This window comes from Brachypodium distachyon, chromosome 2, assembly GCF_000005505.3.
Source record: "Brachypodium distachyon strain Bd21 chromosome 2, Brachypodium_distachyon_v3.0, whole genome shotgun sequence".
NCBI classification, from domain to species: Eukaryota; Viridiplantae; Streptophyta; class Magnoliopsida; order Poales; family Poaceae; genus Brachypodium; species Brachypodium distachyon.
In genome coordinates this window covers 3,533,813-3,557,042 of record NC_016132.3, presented here as the reverse complement: position 1 = coordinate 3,557,042, position 23,230 = coordinate 3,533,813, and the positions used below count along the sequence as shown (strand labels likewise).

At 45.7% G+C, this 23,230-nt stretch overlaps 4 protein-coding genes across 4 annotated transcripts; 2 read left to right on the top strand and 2 right to left on the bottom strand.

Annotated features, from left to right (window-relative positions):
- Positions 1 to 103: 103 nt before the first annotated feature.
- LOC100840825 (valine--tRNA ligase, mitochondrial 1) lies at positions 104 to 7,854 on the bottom strand. Its single transcript, XM_003569691.4, has 21 exons — positions 7,695 to 7,854; positions 7,509 to 7,547; positions 7,200 to 7,259; positions 6,954 to 7,123; positions 6,804 to 6,876; positions 6,576 to 6,641; positions 6,380 to 6,463; positions 5,764 to 5,841; positions 5,352 to 5,435; positions 5,171 to 5,250; positions 4,997 to 5,054; positions 4,593 to 4,895; positions 4,310 to 4,480; positions 3,624 to 3,814; positions 3,117 to 3,519; positions 1,937 to 2,188; positions 1,356 to 1,856; positions 1,180 to 1,274; positions 947 to 1,049; positions 550 to 695; positions 104 to 440 (listed from the first exon to the last, which is right to left on the bottom strand). The coding sequence occupies exons 1-21, from the start codon at positions 7,701 to 7,703 to the stop codon at positions 275 to 277; spliced, it is 3,132 nt and encodes a 1,043-aa protein (XP_003569739.1). The 5' UTR covers positions 7,704 to 7,854; the 3' UTR covers positions 104 to 274.
- A 149-nt stretch (positions 7,855 to 8,003) lies between these two features.
- LOC100838391 (H/ACA ribonucleoprotein complex subunit 4) lies at positions 8,004 to 10,157 on the top strand. Its single transcript, XM_003569683.4, has one exon. The coding sequence runs from the start codon at positions 8,115 to 8,117 to the stop codon at positions 9,888 to 9,890; it is 1,776 nt and encodes a 591-aa protein (XP_003569731.1). The 5' UTR covers positions 8,004 to 8,114; the 3' UTR covers positions 9,891 to 10,157.
- A 1,759-nt stretch (positions 10,158 to 11,916) lies between these two features.
- LOC100824482 (proline-, glutamic acid- and leucine-rich protein 1) lies at positions 11,917 to 12,863 on the top strand. Its single transcript, XM_003565374.3, has one exon. The coding sequence runs from the start codon at positions 11,961 to 11,963 to the stop codon at positions 12,573 to 12,575; it is 615 nt and encodes a 204-aa protein (XP_003565422.1). The 5' UTR covers positions 11,917 to 11,960; the 3' UTR covers positions 12,576 to 12,863.
- A 1,309-nt stretch (positions 12,864 to 14,172) lies between these two features.
- Positions 14,173 to 16,132, bottom strand: LOC100824171 (aspartic proteinase CDR1-like). Its single transcript, XM_024458253.1, has 4 exons — positions 16,126 to 16,132; positions 15,411 to 15,700; positions 15,153 to 15,329; positions 14,173 to 15,075 (listed from the first exon to the last, which is right to left on the bottom strand). Exons 1-4 carry the CDS (start codon positions 16,130 to 16,132, stop codon positions 14,305 to 14,307), a joined length of 1,245 nt encoding a protein of 414 aa, XP_024314021.1. The 3' UTR covers positions 14,173 to 14,304.
- Positions 16,133 to 23,230: the final 7,098 nt, after the last annotated feature.

Genomic DNA, 23,230 nt, shown 5'->3' with positions numbered 1-23,230 from the left:
CAGCGAAGATTCTGAAAGAACCTATGGTCAGGATGCAGTTTTAGTCAAATCTTGACAGATTAACCGCAAAATCCCTATGCACGTACGATGGCAAGACAACAGAGACTGGAAATTTGTTTACTAGTGTCAACATTTCATTTAAATTTCTGTAAATGCAAGTAGTATCCACAAAAATGTGTGAGGAATCAACCTCGATACAAAAATGGCTGTTCACAAATCACAAGCAGAGAGAGAGAGAGAGAGAGAGAGAGAGAGAGAGAGAGAGAGGGCTGTTTCAAGCATTATCATCTCTCACATCTAGTTTCTTTTCAGCTTCACTGATGACCTCCAATTGCTCGAATAAAGCAGTGAGCTTTCTCAAGTCCTCGTCTTGGACACTTTGTGGAGCCTTCTCTCGGTAACCGGACGCATCCATCTTCTGAGACAGGGCAAGCTGCAGCCTGAGTATTGATAAGAAACCATGTTATTGATACCATACAAAAACAGCAGGAACAATATGCAGATCTTAATTGTTGAATCGATTGCAAAAGACAATGTATCCTCGCTTACTTCTGAATTTCATCTCTTTTCTTCCTTAACTTTTCGAGCTCTGCTTCTGCATTTAGAGCTCCTTGAAGCTGGAGGTACACAGACAGATCTTGGTTTACCACAGCTGTTGAACAGTCAGGTGGAGTTCCATCACTCTCTGTCAGGATCTGAGGAATTTCCAACATCAGGTCAGTATTTTTAGTTGAACGCATGAAAGGGCTGCAAGTCAACTAAAAGAATTGCTTATTCAGCAATAACCGAGTTATCTGAGATAATATATACTCCACTCCAGGTTTTGGCACAAATTTCAATCCATAAAGGAGAAACTGATTGCGGGCATGTGAGAAAAAGTGCCCAGATATTTCAATGACAAAATAAAAATAAAATAAAAAATAATACTAAAATGTAAGGGAAAGACCTTAAGCGATGATACAGATGAAAGAAGAGAGACAGCTAGAGATTGATAGCATTGAAAAGTGGCAGCAATATGTTGGCCTCGGCAAAGTACAAAAGCAGGTCGCCTGTCATGAAAAAGATAAGGAATGAGATATTGTTTTGGCAAGCACAACCGTAGAACAAGAAGAATCAAGCACAAAGATATCATGCTTAGTCCAGAATAAACAGAGCGCAGATAAATGACCATATACACACCTTTCAGTATCTGTTGTTGGCCTCAGAGATCTGAGTTTTTTCAGAGTTTCTAAGACAATGCCTATTTCTTTTTCAAGGCTATCATTTGCCCATTCCTGCCATAAAGAACAATAGTTTTCCATGGTAAAAAGGTATTACGATATGCAGAAATACATTCTTCAAGATTGGAGCATTACCTTAACAACAGATGGATATTCTGATACCATAATGGAACCTTGCCTGCAAGAATCTTTGGGCTGAGGAAGACGTTGCCAGAGTTCTTCAGTTACATAAGGCATAAATGGGTGGAGCAGGCGCAGACCAGAGTCTAGGCAAACCCATAGGGCATCTCTACAAGCAGTTCTTGCAGATTCGGACTCCTGAGATTCATTGAAGAAGTAAGGTTTTATAGCTTCTATAAATACATCACATAGGTCGTACTGCCACCATGAGTATATAGCAGTTGTTGCATCACCAAACTTGTATGCTTCTAATGAGATCACAGTCTTGCCAATGGCCGCGTTAAGTACTGAGAGTATCCATTTGCAGATTGGTGGCATCGTAGAAACAACAACAGTTGCTGGTGGAGTGTAATGATCACCAAGCTTGCCCATTGCAAAACGAATAGCATTCCACAATTTATTGCACCATTGTCGATATCCAATCACCCTCTTGATATCCAGATTTATCTTGTCAGACTGAAAAAAAAACAAGGGATTCTATTAAAAAAATGAATTGGAACCTTAATACAACAGGAACTCAAATGGGCATGACTAACCTGAGAAGTGTAAGAAATCAGTGCGAAACGCAGTGCATCGGTACCACATTCAGGAATGCCTTCAGGAAAATCTTTCGTCTTCCCTTCCCTTGCAATGCTTAATTCATTTTGATCCAGGTTGCCTTCTTCCAAACGTTTGAGCAGATCTTGAAGTGTCGTACCATTTATCACTTCAAGAGGATCAATGACATTACCAAGTGACTTGGACATTTTGCGGCCATGTGCATCACGGATCATAGGATGCAAATACACCTGTGAAAGAGGGTGTGATCATGACTCCAGAAGCAATATATAATTAAGCATATATTCAATTAGAGTGCCTCAGGGTAATTTATAATCAAGTTGCAGCTCAATCCAGTTGATTACATAAGTAATTCCAGAATTTAGAAATAAGTATCTTACAGCCAGAAGAAAAAAAGTTGATTAGGTGACTGCATGTAATTGTACAAGATGATCTCTCATCAAGCAGATACTACACTCGGACAATGGATGAAGATAACAAAAAAGTGAGTAACTTATGTTTAAACTAGACTAACAAAATAACCTGCTACAGAGTTCATTCAGGAATAAGGAGTGACCTGTAGACACAATGAGAGCACATAGAATAATTCAAGATGGGTTGCGTTCCTTAGTCCAATCAGCAAATATATGTGGGAACTTACAGTGCACTGTTCTGTCAAATAAATTATGCCTACAAAGGTAGCCTCATTTTTCGAACTTATCCTTGTTTATAACATCCACATACAAGATTAAAGGTGGATGGCTTTGTGTAACATATGTCCAATTAATTTTGACAAACTACGGAGATCATTCAGGACAAAACTGCAATGAACTTTAGAGACAAATGGCAGAGCAATGAACAACACAAAATGAGGAAGCTTGCTTAACAAGTTCAACAAATATCTTGCCTATGAAGTAACCTCAATTATTAAAACAATTGCTATAGAATCTACGTAATCACACTGACAATATCAAATGTAGATCACGTCAATTTGGGACTTCTAATCACAGATGTAGTGTTACACCTAAACATAGTTTCACCATGTAAAGTCTCCAGACGACATGAAGGCGGAAATATCTATTGGCTTAAAGAGTGTGCAACATAGATGGGATATACATTTGGACCACTGCAATTGTAGAATACAGTTTTAATGGCAGAAAATGAAATTTGTGTCATTACCTTCTGGAATGGCACATCACCACCAAGTTGCATTCCCATCATCACCATACGTGCTACCCAAAAGAAGAGAATATCAAGTCCAGTTTCTAATACTGAAGTAGGGTAGAAAGCTTTAAGATCCGCAGTATCATCTGGCCAACCAAACACTGTTAGTGGGAAGAGACCAGACGAAAACCAAGTATCCAAAACATCGGGATCTTGGTTTAACTGGAATTTCTTCTCGGGATACTTTTGCTGTGCCTCGAGTATAGCGTCACATTCATTTCTCGCGACTATCCAACGGTCATTGTTGGAACCCAGATCATTCACTTGGTCATCTTCAAGAGTCACATACCATGCTGGTATACGATGCCCCCACCAAAGTTGCCTTGAAACACACCAATCGCGTATATTTTCAAGCCATCTGCAAGGACAATGGTAATGGATGGATCATGTTTCATTACTTCAACATGACATCTGCAGAAGATGATATATTTCTCAACTAGGCAAAAGGGGACAAAGATATACCTGTACCAGTCTTGTTCATACTGTTCCGGAATAATCTCAATTTTCCTGGATCTTACAGCATCAAGACCTGCCTTTGCCATTGTATGGCAACTAACAAACCATTGGGGTTTTATAATAGGTTCCACTACATCGTTAGTTCTTGAACAAACGCCCAAACTCATTTCGTTCTTTTTTGTGTCCTTGTACAAGCCCTTAATTATAGCAGAATAAAAATATTGTTAGTCCAGAACTCAGAACTACTTACGTAAATACAAATGATATAAATTGGAAAAGGAACGATGTATAATGATATATACCAAGCAAAGGTAATGGTTCATCACTGGTTTCCACACACATGTAAACTAAATTCCTAAGTGTAAACTAAATTCCTAAGAAATAAGGGCAATAATCTGATATATGGATAAAAATAGGCACAACAACTTTCATATTTCTCAGAAAAAGAATATTGTCCAATCTCGAATACCGAGAGATTCATAAAATTGATCACAGCTAGCCAGGTAAAGAGACAACCATGTCAAAGCAGGAATTTAATACAATTATCTAGCATCTGAATCGATCAATATTGCTCACACTACTAAGTTTGTTCTTTGTACCAAGTGTCAGGAAAATACTTCACAATATTTTACTGTCTTGTGATCATTCTAATGAAAATTTGTACGCCATGCCATGAGTGAAATCAGTAGTACCTTTTCCTTGAGTGCTTCAATAACAGCAACCCGAGCAGCAAATCTTGGCATTCCCTCAAATTGTGCACCTCCATTGCCGTTTATCTTGCCATCATCTGTGAGGATATTGATGAACTCTAGGTTGTGTCGTTTCCCAACCTCAAAGTCATTTGGGTCATGGGCAGGTGTAATCTGGATAATGAGCAAACAACAATTAAAGCTAAGATAGGGTAGTATTCACAAAAAGTTATACTTGTAAAATGAGATGAAGGTAATTAAGTCAGTCCTTGGCCTTATATCCTACCTTCACAGCCCCGGTGCCGAAAGTGGGATCCACTAGCACAGCATCACAGATTATTTTGAGTTTTCGTCCATTGAAGGGGTGAACTGCATACCTTCCATGCAGATGTGTATACCTTTTGTCCTCAGGATGAACAGCAATTGCTGTATCACCAAGCATTGTTTCAATTCTTGTTGTTGCAACTATGATCTCACCGAGTCCTTCTTCAAGAGGATAGGCAAAAGATATCAAGACACCAAACTGCACAGGAGTGCCATAACCTGGGACCTTTAGCATAGTTTCTTCTTTAAGCTCTAGGTGGTCAACCTGAACAAAAACAGTATTTTTAAACAAAGTTGATCTAGGTTGTGTATGTTGAACAAAACTGTACATTGTAGGCAATAACACAATATAATAAGCTCATCCACCTCTATGTCAGAAATTGCTGTTCGAAGTGTGCAATCCCAATTCACAAGACGGTAATCTCTGGCAAAGAACAAAATATCCATAAGAGGTACAAATCCTAGGTTGGCAAATGAATATCATAGATCATAGGGGAAAAATGCTAACAACTTACACTAACAGAACGCAAGGAAACTAACCTGTAAACTAGGCCATCTTGGTGTAACCTCACAAAAGCTTCAGTTACAGCTTTTGATCTTTGCTCATCCATTGTAAAACACTAATGCACAAGTTAAGATTAAGTTGATAATTTCAGTGTTAGCAATATAAGACAAGTCATTATTCTTGTGCTTTTTTGTATGAACAAAATAGGAACTTTACCTCACGGGACCAATCAAGTGAGGCCCCAAGCCTACGTAATTGATTCAGTATAGTACCACCGTACTGATCTTTCCATTTCAGAACCTGTACAGAAGATGATATAGAAAATAGAATAAGCATGAAAAGGATACACCAAGTTCGAATGAAATTAAGGTCATTACGATTATCACTTCATCCCGTTTGACACTATGCTCATTATGGTTTTAATAACTACATGAATCTATTATAAAATTTCATATATAAAGGTGATAATTAAATGATTTATTTTCTTAAAGACACAGGAGATAGGACAGTAACAAACATAATCTATGTCATGTCTATGTCTTGTCAGATTCCTTTCACGACCTATGTCATGTCTTGTCAGACAAACATAAAGGTGATAATAAATGATTTAAGGGAAAGCAGTGCTTACCTCAGATACAAATACTTCACGACCTATGTCATGTCTTGTCAGATTCCTTTCACGCATTAGCTTCTTTTCTACTACAACCTGGCATAAAAGGAGAACATATTGTTAAATTAAATTAAATTCATTACTAAAAATGCATGAAACTGAAATATCCATAATCCACCAACAGGTACAGATGGTAGCTTAGTTCCGAGAAAATAATGCACATTGATTTGGACAACGTCATACATGATTTAATTTGATCTGCTAAAAGGGAAGAAAAAAAAAGGGCTGGCAAAGAGGGGGCTGTTTGGATAGTGGCCAACTGAAGTATCCATAACCATGTTTCATACGTTGACACATCGACAACTAACACTGCCAGCATGAGATGTACATGTATGTTTCATAAGTTGAATGACAGCAAGCATCACCACAAATGTTATGAGGAACTCAATTGTACTGCCTGCGTTTCTGTGTTTCAAAGATGACATTCAGCAGATAGTGAATCAATTACTCCCTCCGGCCGGAATTACTTGTCGAAATATTACATGTATCTAGACGCTTTTAAAACATAGATACATCCATATTTGGGCAAATTTGAGACAAGTAATATCGGTCGGAGGGAGTACAAAATGCAGACCTGTGTAGCAATGCCAGCATGGTCCACTCCTGGAACCCAAAGAGCATTATAGCCTGACATTCTCCGCCAGCGTATCATGGTATCCTGCATTGTTAAAACACAAGAAAAGCAAGGGGATTATAATCATCTTGTAGTGAATTACTTATGTTAGAATGTCATCTAGGTCTCTCATCTCAACAAGCATGATGATGAATACCTCTATAGCCACTGTAAGTGCATGCCCTATGTGAAGTGCTCCAGTCACATTAGGAGGTGGTAAAACCTGAAATGAAATAATTAGCACTTTTGCCTTAAGAAACTCTATTTATTATGTAATACGATGATTGTGGAAACGCTAGCAAGTCCACAAGATGCGGTTTAATAATTAATAAACCAGCTCACAGTGCACATCTTGAACAAACTTCTTGAGATGCGAGTCACTTACAATAACAAAGGGTGGTTTTGAGCTTGCAGGGTCTGCCCCAAAATTTCCTGATGATTCCCACCAGGCATACCATCTACATTATGATGATGCAATTCAGCTAGGCAGTTCAGATGCTCTGAATTATAAATTCAAGGAAACTTAGCATCTTACGATTTTTCAACAGCACTTGGGTTATATTGCTTGGCCATTTGGTGTGCAAGCAATTTCTTCTCTCCACTAGGGGTGTCTGGATCAATGAAATCCTCGGGATTTTCATCCTCCGCACCCTTTTTCCTTTGCTTCTTCTCGCTTTTCTTAGGCCCATCCGAAGCCGCTAGAGCCTGCAGAAAACCAGTTTAGCACAAAACCATCTCCACCAAGTTATTTCAGTACGAAATTCTTTAACAGTGTGGCAACCTGGAGCCTGGCCGCCTCCTTCTGCTTAGCCTTCAGCTTTTTTTCCTCCTTCTCTCTTGCCTGCATACAGAACACTCAACCCATAAGCCATTTTCCCAGCACACACATAACAAACAAACTGATATTATGATCGAACCTGTTTGCTGACCTTGGCGAAAAAAAAACACAAACCACTACGATTTAAACTCTAAATCGGGACTGGTAACTACCCATATTATCATCAATGCGGCGGATATAAAAAACAACAAGACACGACAGAACAAACGAAATCGTCAAAAGCAAGTCCACACAGATCTCTGTTAAGCATACCTTCTGATCCTTCTTCTGTTTCCGCTCGTCCTCAAGTTGCTACTCATCACCAGCAAAAGAGAGAGAGAAATCGGATCAGCCACTGATTTGAAACACGAGACGCAAACTGAGGAATAGCATCGCAGCAACTCCCAAATCGGCTGTGGACAGGCACAGAGATCCACCCGACGGGAGCGGCAAGCTTACCTTCTCCATGATGAAAGGTTGTTCGCGCCGCCGAGGCCGCGCTCTGGCGCTTTGGGTGGACGGAGCGTAGCACGGAGACAGCAGAGGGGACGGCTGGGGAGGCTAGGGTTTTGGGGGTGGATGGGAGGATGCCGTGCCCGTTGTCCTGTGCGCCTGTGCGACACAGACATGTGGGGTTTATCAGATGGGCCGAGATGCCTTCGCTTGGCGGGCACGGAAAGAAGGACGCCGCGGAAAGAAATCCTCGTTAGGAATTTTAGGCCCAGTAAGGCCCATCTCAGGACAGCACATAAGGCGCACCATCTTCCGCCGAGATAAACCCTTCCCCCAAAACCCCTTTTCCATCCATTCGCCGCCAGGGCAGCCGCTCCCGCAAAAACCCTAATCCCTAGCCGCCGTCCCCGACCCCCCACCGCCGCCATGTCCTCCCAGCCGCCGGCCGTCGCGTCCCCGGGCTCCGAGCTGACCAAATCCAAGAAGAAGAAGAGCAAATCCAAGGACGCCTCCGCCGACCCCGCCGCCGGCGATGACAACCCGTCGCTGGCGGAGGCCGAGGCGAAGACCGACGGGTACATGATCAAGCCCCAGTCCTTGGTCCCGTCCCTCGACACCTCCACCTGGCCGCTCCTCCTCAAGAACTACGACCGCCTCAACGTCCGCACCGGCCACTACACCCCGCTCCCCTCCGGCCACTCGCCTCTCAAGCGGCCCCTCCAGGAGTACCTCCGGTACGGCGTCATCAACCTCGACAAGCCGTCCAACCCCTCGTCCCACGAGGTGGTCGCGTGGATCAAGCGCCTCCTCCGCGTCGAGAAGACCGGCCACAGCGGCACGCTCGACCCCAAGGTCACCGGCAACCTCATCGTCTGCGTCGACCGCGCCACCCGCCTCGTCAAGTCGCAGCAGGGCGCCGGTAAGGAGTACGTCTGCATCGCCCGCTTCCACGCCGCCGTGCCGGACACGGCCCGTGTGGCTCGCGCCCTCGAGTCGCTCACCGGCGCCGTGTTCCAGCGCCCGCCCCTCATCTCTGCGGTCAAGCGCCAGCTCAGGGTTCGGACTATTTATGAGAGCAAGCTTCTGGAGCATGACGCGGAGCGCCACCTCGCTGTGTTTTGGATCTCTTGCGAGGCAGGAACTTATGTAAGGACACTCTGTGTGCACCTTGGGCTGCTCCTTGGTGTTGGCGCGCATATGCAGGAGCTGCGCCGTGTCCGTTCTGGGATTCTCGGAGAGCAGGACAACATGGTAACCATGCATGATGTTATGGATTCTATGTGGGCGCTGGACAACCACAAGGATGAGTCTTACATAAGGCGCGTTGTGATGCCTCTTGAGGTCATTCTTACTAGCTACAAGAGGCTTGTTGTCAAAGACTCTGCTGTTAATGCTATCTGCTATGGTGCGAAGCTTATGATTCCTGGGTTGCTCCGTTTTGAGAATGACATTGATGTTGGGGAGGAGGTGGTTCTCATGACTACAAAGGGGGAGGCCATTGCCATTGGTATTGCTGAGATGCCCACTGCTGTTATGGCAACTTGTGACCATGGCGCAGTAGCCAAGATCAAGAGGGTGGTGATGGACAGAGACACATACCCGAGGAAGTGGGGACTTGGCCCCGTGGCACTCAAGAAGAAAAAGATGATTGCCGAGGGCCTCCTTGATAAGCATGGGAAGCCAACTGAGAAGACCCCAGCTGAATGGCTTCGGAACGTGGTGCTCCCGACTGGTGGTGATGCGATGATTGCTAGCATTGCTGCTGCCCCTGAGCCAGAGAAGGTGAAGGTGGAACAGGCTGATGTCAAGGAGAAGAACAAGCATGAGGAGGATAAGGCCGATGGAGGCCGCAAGAGGAAGGTTGATGAAGATGATGCATCTGCTTCTACGCCTGCAAAGAAGATCAAATCAGAAGAGGTCATAGAAGCAGTGGAAGGGGAGAAGAGTGAGAAGAAGAAGAAGAAAAAGAAAGATAAGGGAGAACCAGGATCAGCCGTTTCGGAGGCAGTGGAGGAGAAGGGTGATCTGACTGATCAGGAGAAGGGTGGCAGTGAGAAGAAAAAGAAAAAGAAGAAGAACAAGGAAGAAACTGATCTTGTCAAACCAGAGAGTGCTCCAGATGGTGCTGTTGAGGAAGGTGAGAAAAGTGACAAGAAAAAGGAGAAGAAAAAGAAGAAAAATCGAGATGTGGAGGAGGCATAATTGGTAAAATTGTAGCTTGAATTGGCTGCCTGTAATATGTGCTTGCAGTTATGGGGAGTTTGGCCTACCTGTTTTACTTGCTCTGAGCCCCGCCCAACCTTTTATGGTTTGGAAGGTCTATGTTTAGATTACTGCCATTCTACTGAACTGTTATGGCAAGTAGAGAGATTTTTCATTAAATTTCTTCGACTATGAGGCCTGTATTGCTGTATAACTTCTCAGTTAGCGCAATGATTTTTCCCTCATCAGTAGTTCACTGCTTTGAAATTTTTATTTTGCCAATTTGATATTGATTGTTTTTATATAGCTTTTAAGATATGCTATGTGGTGGTTCCCTGATATGATCTGTCAGCTGTTTGCTGATGTTCTTCAGCCAAAATGGAATTTCCTAGTCTTTTACATTTCCACTGCACTAAGATTCAGCTTCTGATATGCTGATGCTTATCTAATGTAAGAACTTGATTTCCCACATTGCCATACAACCAACCATCCTCGTTTTTGCTGCAAAATCACCTGTGCACTGAGAGTCTGATGTTCGCTGACTGCTATTGTGCATCAAATCTATCAGCTTCATTGAAATTTTGCACTCAGTTTGAATTCCGGTTTTTTCAGAGTAGCAGAGTAATGTCTTGTGTGCCGTGCATGGTCTTTTTATTGCACATTCATGCACTGATTTTGCTTAGTAACGTCGGTGGTATATGTATATGAATGTAATGATATCATAATTCATCGGATTTTAGTACGGAGTACTTGACATTGAGTTGCTACAGCAGTTATCATCTTCTGTTCTACTACCAAGTTATGAACTACTCTTTCTCTGGCGTGGAATCAGTAAGTACATTTGCGATCCCGCCTGTGTATGATTTACATGTGTACAAGCTCAAAAACCCTTTCTGCATGGCTGCATCCCTTGTGGATCCTTGTCTAGCACAAGTCTGTAAATGCTCTGGTCAAATCCATTTCTTGAGAAGCCATGAATCCTTGTCTATGATCGGACTATTGCCATTCTACTGGAATGTTAAGGTAAGTAGAGAGATTTTTCATAGTTTCTTGGACAATGAAGCCTGTATTGTTGTATCTTCTTAGTGTAAGTGGAGTTTAGCAGTCCTTGCACGCTATGGTTCAGCCTCTAATATACTGATGCTTATTTAGTGTGTGAACTTGGTTTCCCACATTGCTACACATCATACGTGCTTACAATCACCCAATATTTTCTGAGTTTTTTTTTCTCTCGTTCCACTACTTGTTTTGAAGGAGCGAACGTGTTTATGTTTTGTGTGATATGTGGCACGCACGGTCTGCTTAGTACACATTCAAATGTTGATCTTGGATTCTTGGTAATTAACTTAAAGTGTTAGTAGTATATAAGAGCATAATTCATGAGAATGGTGTATCTTCACATTTCGATACTGATGTATCTTAGACTTGTTTTTCGCCACATAGGACATATGGAGCCATATAAACCGAGGAGGGAGTTAAGATGGCAATGGACTTGGAAATCCGTATTTCCGCGAGTTTTATGTTATTAAGGATGAGGTGGGTCTCTCAAAACCCATGAAATTTTAATGCATGGGCCATGTATATTTGTACATATGAGTCCAATTAGGCCTATCACGAAATGTCGAAATCCTACCTCTTATATAACTTACCAATTATGATATCCTTAAACCCTACCTCTTATATAACTTACCAATTATGATATCCCTAAATCCTACTCCTATCCCTCCTCCCGGCGCCGCCACAACTCCCCATCTCTCTCTCAATCTGCCCCCCCCCCCTCCCACGATTCCGATCACCGCCGCCGACCATTCCCTCCATGCCGTACCGTGCCGCTCGCCGTCGATCATCTCTCGCTCTCTCATCAGTTGTCCTTGTTATTGTTGTTGTTGTTGTCGCTGCTAGAGTGGTGTTCTTTCTCACGGGTAGGGGGTTCGCCGGGTCCCCATCTACAGGAGGGAGTGGGTGAGCATATAAACGGAGGAGGGCCCGTGCATCCCCTCGAGTTCCTCTCCCCAGTACCCCCAGGCTAGCGTTTTCGTTTTCCCCCCAAAACCCCAACCCCCGGCCGGGATGGCCCACTTCGCCGGCTCCCCGGCCCCCGCGGGCGACGCATTCTGGACCGCGTGCCCGCACTGCTGCTACGTGCACTCTTACCCGCGCGTCTACGTCGGCCGCCGCCTCCGCTGCCCGACCGCCACGTGCCGCCGCGCCTTCTCCGCCGCCGAGCTCCCCTCCCCGCCGCCCATCGTCCCGGGGACCGACATGTACTTCTGCACCTGGGCTTTCTTCCCGCTCGGCCCCGCCACGCCCGCTGAAGGTTGGGCACCCTTCACGCCCTTCAATCCGGCTCCACCGTCCTCCCCATCCCCGTCCCCAACCCCTCCCGCCGCCGGCACCGCCTCTGCTTCCGCCCCTACCCGCGTCAGACCCACCTCCAGGAAGAAGGTCGGCGTGTGCCTCAAGGGCAGGGCGCGCGTCGAGGCGGAGGAGGAGGAAGACGAAGAAGAGCAGGCGGCCACCGACGATATCAAGGCTGAGTTCGAGGAGGAGGAGGTGCAGGCGGATTGGCTCAGCCTTGGTGGCGACAACAACGGGGGCAGCGGGCTTAACATCAACGAGGCGGTGGATCTGAGCGAGCTGGGGTTCTGCGTTGACGAGTCTGGATTCCTCCAGGAGCTCCCGTGATCGATGGTGGAGAAGAAGAAAGGTTGTGCATTTTGATCATACCGTGCTTGGTGCTAAAAAACGTAAATGGTTCGAAAATGGTATGGTGGTTCGTATATCCTGTCCTATATATCCAGTAGTTCGGTTTAGTTTCAGATGGAAATGTGTGGTTTAAGTGGTTGCAGACTTGCTAGGATTTCTGCTTTGTTTAACGATGATCGGCGGCGGAAATGCCAAAATGTGTCTCCTTATATATGTGTGGCCTTTGATGCTCAAAGACAATGTTGGATCGATGGCTTTCGTTATGTATGCACCCTGTTTTCACTGGATGATATGCTATTATCTTGAGGTGCCCTCTAGCTTAATGTTGATTTCTCCTAATTGAATTGTCAACTATGGCGCATGACGCATGCTGCTGCTCATTTTTGCTTCTTATATCATCTGGGTATGGACTCTCTTGTGCAGAGATCATGATAATTTCAGAAATGTTTTTGCTTGATTTTTCCCAAATGCCTGCTGATGGATAGCTATCGAATTGCATTGAGTTTAGTTGGAGTTGTACTTGTGATATTTTAGATGGATGCAACTTGAGCCATAGTGCTATCATGTGGATCCTAGATTTTATTTGTGTTATATTAACAGGCATTGCTTCTGAGCTACTCATGTTTCAGTCTCTTGTGTTCAGGCAGTGTTTTATCTTGAGTTCTTATCTTGTGGATGTTGCAAGGTTTTCTTGGGGCTAAGGTTTATCATGATCATTCTGCTTGCTTTAAACATCTTTGGCTGGTGATGATGGTATAATTATGATTTATTTTTTCAGGAACATATAACTATGATATATATTTTTCTTGACAGAAATATAGTTCTGTTACAAAAATATCAAACTGTTCCTTAAAATGATTGTTACAAAAATATCGAACTATGATGATATTATTATTAAGACCGATTGACTATGCGTAGCACAAGATGAATAGCTAGCATCTTTCTTGGGAAATCGGAATAGCTTCATGATGTGGATGCATATTGTTATTTTTGGCACTTTGACCAAAGCTTCAAACTGTGACATGCTTCAGAATAGGGTGGTGTGCATTTGACATCCGGAACAGTACCTTTTGTCTGAATACTTCCTAGATTCTCTTTGTAGTACATCTCATTTTTAGTTTGTTCAATCTAATACTTCCTCTGATCCATACAAAGTGTCGTCCACTTAGTACAAAATTTGTAGTAACTTGGTACAAAATGGACGACACTTTTTTATGGATCGGAGGGAGTACCTCACACATTCAGAACCATACCGAGGCTGAATAATTTGCATGCTTCTGAAATATCATTACTTCTATCAGTTACAGGCAATGTAAGATCATGTCACCCCTTAGCTCTCACCTTACATATTCTAAGGCTGATCTTCCCAGCACTAGTTATCCACACCTGGACCTTCATTGGAACAGAAGAATGACAATTCCTTGGTACTTTGCAACATTCCCAGGAACAAACCTCCACAAGTACTAATGCTGCTGTTGCGTACAAAAGCCTTTGCTCTTATTTTCAGTCGAAGTTTCTTTAGCCTGAACCGCAAGCCTTTGATAATAATAGGGCCACGAATGATTGTTTACCTAAATCATTGCATTCAGAGTGTCCAATCAATTCGTTCTGTAGTTTGTCAAGATTCCGTACAATTCCGGCCAAACTCAGTGCAAAAATACAAATGGCATCATTTTGCCATTTCAGACACATTTCAGCCCAATTTTTCCTAAATTCGGCCAATTTCAGAGAGGCCCGATGTTCTCCCCCTGCTAGTAATAAGCGTATGAGGCGGCGGCGGCGTGGCCGGAGCGCGCGCAATCGCGGGGGCGAAGCTCACCGTGCGCCGTTCGAGATCAAACCCGACATGGAGGTTCTGCTGCGCGACGTTCCCCAGGATGAACTCCGGGAGATGGCTCTCCACCAGCGCCAGGCACACCGTCGTCCCCTTGTTCTCCACAACGAACGTGTTCCCCCACGGCAGCCTCACCTCCCCCCCGCCGCCCAGCACGAGCGTCACGTCCGGGATGCTCTTCCCGACGTCCTCCGGCGCGCGGCGCCTCACGTCGTAGCAGACGGCGTAGAGCGTCTCGGGCGACTTGACCCGGGGGAGCTTGATGGCCGCCGTCAGCGCCGCCACCAGCGGGTCCAGCACCGCCTTGGGGAGGTACGTCAGCATGGTGCCGGAGTCCACGATGAGCTTCGTGGTTGTCGTCTGTAATGGCACGGGTTTCCCCGCGACCTTGATGGAGTCGAGGGCTATGGTGTAGAAGGATTTGTTGCGGCCGGCGACGAGCGGCGTCGTGGCGGCGCCGGGGCTGGAGGAGACGATGGCGTGGGACCCGAAGTTCAGCGAGGATGAGACGGTCTCGCTGCTGGAGTACGGCACGAGGCAGTAGGAGAATTTGTGGGCGAACGGGGTCTTGGCGCTCAGCTGGGAGACCAGGGAGATGGGCCCGTTGGCCAGGCCCACGAGCCCGTCGTCCGGGACGGACAAGCCCTCTGTTCTCGTGGCGCAGCCGAAGTCAAGTCGAGGTACGCTTGTCGGCTGCTTCTTCTCCTTCCGAAGCTTATTACGGTGGAGAAGGTGAAGGCGTCGACGGTGACGGGCCCCGCGGTGCAGGAGCCGTCGGCAAACGCGTAGCGGTAGACGCAGATGTTGTTGCCGGAGCCCGTGGCACGGCAGGACGCGGCGTCGCCCAGGGCCTTGCAGGCGAAGGCGTCGCAGGGCAGGCGCGCGTAGGATGAGGAAGCCTAAGGGTACTCGAAGTACCCGCCGGCGCCGTTGGTGGCTGCGGGCGTGTGGGCCGCGGGGAGCTTGCATTTGAGCCAGACGAGGCTGCTGCCGGTGTCGGCGAGCGCCAGCATCCGGACGGGCGGCGTGCTGACGTCGAGGGCCATCAGGTACTCGAAGTTCTGCGGCACCATGGGCGACACCACGTCGGCGTCGGAGTCGTCGGAGCCGGAGGCACCCGCGGCGGCGGCAGAGTTATTGATGCGCGCGGCGTGGGCGTGGCGCGCCATGGAGCGGCGCGCGGCCTGGCGCAAGCGGGCCTCCGGGGTGAGCGTCGGGTCGTGGAAGAGTGACTTGACGGAGTCACGGTGGATGAACTCCACGCTGAACCCTGTTAGCAAAATTAAGGGTTGAGTTGTAAAGCAGGGCTAATAGTCAAACCGTGCAGACTAGAGCCACTATAGTTTGACGCATCTAAAACTGCTCCACATCATGTATAGTGGATAGGGGTATGGACGACGTCGTGTGAGAGAACAAAGGAGCAGGGTATAGCTCACTCTGAGAGGAACTGGAAGAGCATACCCTGTGTAAAATCTTCCCAGCATTTTGCCTGGAAGAGTAGCTACTTTGAATAGCAAGAAGGAAGGTCACCTCATCGATAGGGGGACTGGAAACCAATTTCTCTGTGTGTGCTCTGTTCTTATTTCGAGCTGTGCCTGTGAGGTGTTTGTTGTTTTGTCTTGCTATTCGTGTCCACTGAAATCAAGTCTTCTTGTTGTGTCCACAGATTGTGAGATCGAGGGAGACTCTGGGAACCTGACATTTGGCCTCAGAGCCGTGGTTGGAGGCGGGGGCGAGCAGCAATGGCGGACGACACCCAGGAGGCCGCGGAGGCGGCAGAGAAATTGAAGCAGGAGCAGAGGGCGGCCTTGGAGGAAGACTTCACAAAAATTAGGGATAAATTAGAGGCGTTGAACGCTGATGGGGACAAGGATTCCAAATCCCCACTCCCGAAGGCGACCTTGGCGACCCCGACGCCGGCGCCGCGGCCGCGCCCCCCGGTGACATGGCCGCAACTGACGCGCTCCAACTACACCATCTGGACCATGAAGATGCGTGTGGCGATGCAGTCCGCGCATATATGGGAGGCGACGCAGCGGCTCGATGTCGACTACGACATGGACAGAGAAGCTCTGCTCACCATCTACTCCGTTGTGCCCGACTCCTGCATGACGTCCCTCGCTAGCCGTGACACTGCAAAGGCTGCCTAGGATTCCATCAAGATGTCGTTCGTTGGGCACGACCGGGTCCGAGAAGCAAGCCTCCAGTCCTTGCGGAAGGACTTCGAGAAGCTCCAGATGGGAGATGCAGAATCGGTGGATGATTTTGCAGGCCGCATGACAGCCATGGTTGCAGGTATACGCTTGCTCGGTGACACTCTTTCTGAGCTAAGAATAGTGCAAAAATTCTTGCAAGCTGCACCAGCACGTTATATGCAGATAGTTACATCAATTGAGCAGTGTGTGCCTCTTGCAACTTTAACGGTGGAAGATCTAGTTGGGCGCTATAAGGCGTATGATGACAGGGTTAAGATGAGGTTTGGTGATCCTAATCAAGGGGATCACTTGATGCTTTCCCGCTCACAATGGGAGAGCTACACTGGAAAGAAGAGAACCAGTGACGGCTCGCATAGTGAGGGAAAAGGATACACGAATCACACTAAACCAGAATCCTCTGGTGGGAGTAGTAGCCAGGGAGGTGAGCAAAAGAAAGGCGAATGGAAATTTGACAAGAGAAAGGTCAGATGTCATAACTGTGGAAGAAAAGGCCACTTCAAAAAGGAATGTCGCAAACCAAAGAAAGAAAAGGCTTTTGTAGCTGAAAAGGGTTGCGGCGATGGGGATGAAGGGCATGCAGTGTTGATGCAGACCTGTGAATTATCATGTGCTAGTGTGGAAGTGCAAGGAGAAGTTTTTCTAAGAGAAGAAAAGGTGCTGCTTCAGGTTTGCAATGGAGAAAATAGAGATAGAGGGAGCTGGTACCTTGATACCGGAGCTAGCAATCACATGACAGGATGCAAAGACAAGTTTAGTGACTTGGAAACTTCGGTGACAGGAAAAGTGAAATTTGGTGATGACTCAACCGTAGAAATAAAAGGGAGAGGTACTGTAATATTTCAGTGCCGAAATGGTGACCATAGGACCATGACAAATGTATATCATATTCCTGCACTGAAGACAAATATTATCAGTGTTGGTCAACTTTCAGAAAATGGTTGCAAGGTGGTAATTGAAGATGACTATCTTTGCATCTATGATGTTGAGAGAAAATTTCTAGCAAATGTAAAGAGGAGTAAAAACAGACTCTATATCCTGAAACTAGGGCTATCTCGACCTATATGTCTGATGACAGTTCAAACTGATGATGCTTGGTTGTGGCACACAAGATATGGCCACCTTAATTTCAGATCACTCCGCGCACTTGCACAGAAGGGAATGGTACATGGGCTACCACAAATTGATCATGTGGAGCAAATTTGTGAAGGGTGTCTTGTTGGCAAACAAAGGAGAAATTCATTTCCTGCAAAGCAAACTTCAGGGCTGAGAAGCAACTAGCACTAGTCCATGCTGATTTGTGTGGACCGGTTTCGCAACCTACACCAGTTGGCAACCGGTACTTTCTATTAGTGGTTGACGATCACAGTAGATACATGTGGGTTGTGTTAATGAAGTCAAAAGACCAAGCCTTGTCTGGAATACATAAAATTAGAAAGAGAGCTGAGAAAGAGATGAGCCTAGAACTGAAATCAATCAAAATTGACAGAGGTGGGGAATTTACCTCAAATGAGTTCAATGAGTATTGTGAAGCTCATGGCATAAGGCATTATCTTACAGCTCCCTACTCACCACAGCAAAATGGAGTGGTCAAGCGTAGAAATCAGACTGTGGTCTCTATGGCAAGAAGCCTTCTGAAGAGCAAATACATGCCGTCTTGGTTGTGGGGTGAAGCCGTGTGCACTGCAGTGTACTTGTTAAATCGTTCACCCACAAAGAGTCTTGCAAACAAGACCCCATATGAAGCTTGGCGTGAGAAGAAATCGAAGGTACATCATTTGAGAACTTTTGGTAGCATTGCCTATGCGAAAATCACTAAACCAAATCAAACCAAGCTGGCTGACAGAAGTGTGAAGTGTGTGCTAATTGGTTATGAAGCAAATTCAAAAGCTTACAGACTCTACTGTCCTGCGGACAAGAAGGTAATAATCTCATGAGATGTTGTGTTCGATGAGAAGAAAAGGTGAGAATGGAGTACAGTGGAAGCACTTGAAGAAAATGATGGCAGTGATGAGTTTACGGTCTTCTATCCAGCGCAACAGAGCATTGGGATTCAAGAGGCTCCGATGGACACCGGACCTGATGTTAAGTCCGTGGCCTCGTCACCAGAAGCAACAGCGCAGGGAGATATTTCACCAACATCGCCTGCCACACCCATGTCCATAGCCCCTGCTACACCAACAGCAGCAGGAGGCGACGACATGGATAATGAAGATGAACAAGCAGATTCAAGTGTGGGACCACAAGGCTACCGAAATTTGACCGAAATACTAGATAACACATCACCTTGTGCACTTGATCTTGATGATGAGTGTATGCTTGGAGCATAGGAGCCCTCATCTTTAGAAGAGGCCCAAAAGGAGGTTTGCTGGAGGAGAGCAATGGACGAAGAGATGTCGTCAATCACTCAAAATCAAACCTGGAGCATGGTTGATTCCCCAGCAGGTCAAAAGGCCATTGGTTTGAAGTGGGTGTTTAAAGTGAAGAAAAATCCAAATGGAGAAATTGTGAAGCATAAAGCCCGGCTAGTTGCAAAAGGGTATGTGCAGAGAAAGGGAGTAGACTTTGATGAAGTTTTTGCTCCCGTGGCCCATATGGAGACAGCACGGTTGTTAGTTGCTTTAGCAGCACAGGAGGGCTGGTGTGTGCACCATATGGATGTTAAATCAGCGTTCCTAAATGGAGATCTGAAAGAAGATGTATATGTGCGCCAGCCTCCTAGATATGAGGAAGAAGGGAAAAAGTACAAGGTCCTAAAATTGAGAAAATCACTACGGATTGCGCCAGGCCCCAAGAGCCTGGAACTCAAAGCTTGAGGCAAGCTTAGTGTCCCTTGGCTTTCTGTGTTTACGCCAGAAATTCTAGTGAGACAAGAATACTCACTGGAGTATATATTGATGACTTGATCATAATTGGCTCAAGTGTAGATGAGATTACAAAGTTCAAAAACCAAATGATGGAATTGTTCAAGATGAGCGACCTTGGTCTGTTGTCCTACTACCTCGGTATAGAAGTTGCACAAATTTCAGATGGCATCACTGAAAGGGCATTTCTCTCCTAGTTAATTTTGGTGGTGATGACAACGTGTGTTGTGGACTAATCGTGCGTTAAGTATTTCAGATTTGATATCAAATGGCGCAAAACGATTCGACGCCCTCAAGTTGGAAAATGAAGAGTAGTGGAGTTTTAGCGGCTTTTTCAGTTATTGAGTCGTAGGAACTCCGTACTATTAAGAGGGAGTCCACATGGGAAGGTAATGGGTGAATCGCTTTCGACGTACACAAACAAACATCTTGCACCCACATAAATCCTACCAAAAAGTGCGACAGAGAGCCACCCAAAGTCTAACTGTGTTGCCAGGTCTGTTCCAGGTCCAGAACTTCCGGCCTACCTCCGGTGAGGCGGAACTTCCAACCAACGTTCGGCCTACCTCCGTGATGCTACTGAAATTCATTTGTGTTTGGCGGAGGTTGGACCGAAACAAGGGCGGAAGTTCCGGGGTACCGGAACTTCCTCTCCTGGCAGACTTGGTGCATAACGGTTAGATTTCGGGACCCCCATAAATAGTCATCCCCTACCTCGAGATGAAATCATCCGAAGCCCAACTCTCTCCACACCATTTCTAAAGCTTCAAAGTGCTATATCTCCCTCCAAAGAGCTCCCCCCTTGTTGATTCTTTGAGGATTGGAGGAGGAGATCTAGATCTAGGGTTTCACCAAAGCAAAACGTTGATTCCCCTTGTTTCCTTTGTGGATTTTGTTACTCTTGGGATTTTGGGATCCCTAACTAAGATGTCTCCTCAAGGCCACTAATCTTGTGAGTTGGTGCTTGTGGATTCGGGAAGAAGCCTCCAATTAAGTTGTGGAGACGTGCCCTTCTTCTCGGATTGGGAGCTTCCAATTAAGTTGTGGAGAGAGCCCCGATCAAGTTTGTAAGGGTTGGCATTCGCCCTCAAAGAAGCCACTTAGTGGAACTCACCTCACCTTTGTGGTGTTGTGAGAGCTCATCCCACCTTTGTGGTGTGGTGAGTTGGAGAATAGAGTGAGCCTTTGTGGCGCATCTACCTTTGTGGTAGAGCACTCCTCCAAACGAAAACGTACACCGACCCCAATAGGTGGAACTCCGGTGAAATCTTCGTCTCCCCATGTGGTATCATTCTTGCCCCTTTACTTACTTGCAAAACTTAATTGTTTATCTTGTGCTTCGGCTATCAAGCAAGTTTCAATTGATTATCTATTGCTTGTGCTTCGGCTATTGCATCATACTAGGGGTGTTCATCATTTAGACGTTTTAGTGAACCCATGTATTGATGCCTGTATCCTTAAAAGTGAAAAGAAAAAGTAAAATTGTTAGTCGTCTATTCACCCCCTCCCCTCCTAGTCGACCATACCGATCTTTCAATCACAAATGTGTCAAACAAGCTATGCTATGAAGATACTTGAGAAAGCAGGCTTGTCTAATTGCAACCCAGCGCAGGTGCCAATGGAGCCAAGACTGAAATTGCACAAGAATAAAGATGATGAAAAGGTTGATTCCACACTATACAGAAGCTATGTTGGGAGCTTGAGATACTTGGTCAATACCAGACCTGATATTGCATATTCAGTTGGTATTGTCAGTCGTATATGGAAGATCCATCAGTGCACCACATGGCTGCTGTGAAGCACATTTTGAGATACATACGTGGGATTGTCTCTCTCGGTTGTTGTTTTGGGAGAAAGAGAGAAGAAGAACTTGGTTTCAGTGACAGTGATCACGGCGATGATATAAATGATAGGAAGAGCACTAGTGGCATGGTGTTCTTCCTCGGCTCCAACCTGATTACTTGGGCATCACAAAAACAAAAGGTAGTTGCCTTGTCATCCTGCGAAGCTGAGTATATAGCTGCAACCACTACAGCTTGTCAAGGCGTATGGCTGAGCAGGTTACTTGGAGAGCTACTGGGCAAGGAGGTTAGCTGTGTCAAACTGAAAATTGATAATATGTCAGCTATCTCCTTGAGTAAAAATCCTGTATACTATGATCGGAGCAAGCACATCCAGACTCGTTACCACTACATAAGAGAATGTGTTGATGAGGACAGTGTAGCTGTTGAACATGTTGGTACAAGTGATCAACTCGCAGATTTGCTGATGAAGCCATTGCCCAAAGTGAAGTTCTTGGAACTGAGGGAGAGAATTGGACTTCGACATGTGAAGAGACAAGTGCAGGATGAAGGGAGAGATTGTTAGCAAAATTAATCCTGTTGTGTTAGTTTCTTCCTTTAAACAAACTTGCAAGTGTTGAGTTGTAAAATAGGGCTAATAGTCAAACCGTGCAGACTAAAGCCACTGTAGTTGACGCACCTAAAACTGCTCCACATCATGTACAGTGGACAGGGGTATGGGCGACGTCGTGTGAGAGAACAGAGGAGCAGCGTATAGCTCACTCTGAGGGGCACCGGAAGAGCATGCCCTGTGTAAAATCTCCCCAGCGTTTTGCCTGGGAGAGTAGCTACTTTGAATAGCAAGAAGGAAGGTCACCCCATCGATAGGGGGACTGGAAACCAATTTCTCTGTGTGTGCTCTGTTCTTATTTCGAGTTGTGCCTGTGAGGTGTTTGTGTTTTGTCTTGCTGTTCGTGTCCACTGAAATCGAGTCTTCTTGTTGTGTCCACAGATTGTGAGATCGAGGGAGACTCTGGGGACCTAACAAACCCGTCTTCTTCGCCGCCGTGCTGCGCTCGCCCGCGAGGAGCAGGAGGAGGAGGACGGCGAGCAGGAGCGTGGCGTCCATTTTTGCAGCTGCCAAAGTACTAGATAATAATCACTTGCTGAGGGTAGAATCTGACCGATCGATGGTCGCGCACTTGCATTGCAGGTGAGGATCATATCGGTTGGTATTTATAGCGGGAGAGATTCAGCGTTGCATATAAATGGTAAGTGGATTAATCGGGGAGACGATCACTTTACTCGGCGTATGATCTCTGATGATCTCATACGATCATCTTACCTATAGCTATTGATTTCGTAGCGGCTAAGATTAATTCGTGCAGGTGCGCGCAATTACGTGCGTGCTGCATTCATGCAGGTCGTCGCGGCAGGCACACAAGCTTGGAAACCTGAGAAATATTCACCCTGCGATTGTCGTAGAGGAACTTTGAATTCTGAGAAATCCGTCTGGTACTAAATTCTTGACTCAAATCTGCCCAAATTTGGATGTATTTTTTTTTAAAATGTCTAGATACATGTAATATTTTGACAAAATTTAGGATCGGAGGGAGTATCAACGAAACAATATTCTAAATGAAAACAGGAATATGAGGTCATGAGACAAAACCAAAAAAAACAATATTCTAAATGAAAACAGGAATACGAGGTCACGAGACAAAACCAAAAAAGGTGAAGCCAGTTATCCCTTTCAGGCTATACCAGCCTAGACACAGCGCACTATTTTCATGTTACCCTTCGTGCCTCACGCGAAGCTCGGCGATTTATGTCGACAGCGCTGGGAATTTAAATTGTCCAATGGGTTGTTAACTAGACAAGGTGGGACTAATTACGTGAATGCCTGTATCGTTGTTATTCCCAACTGAACCTATTTCGGCTT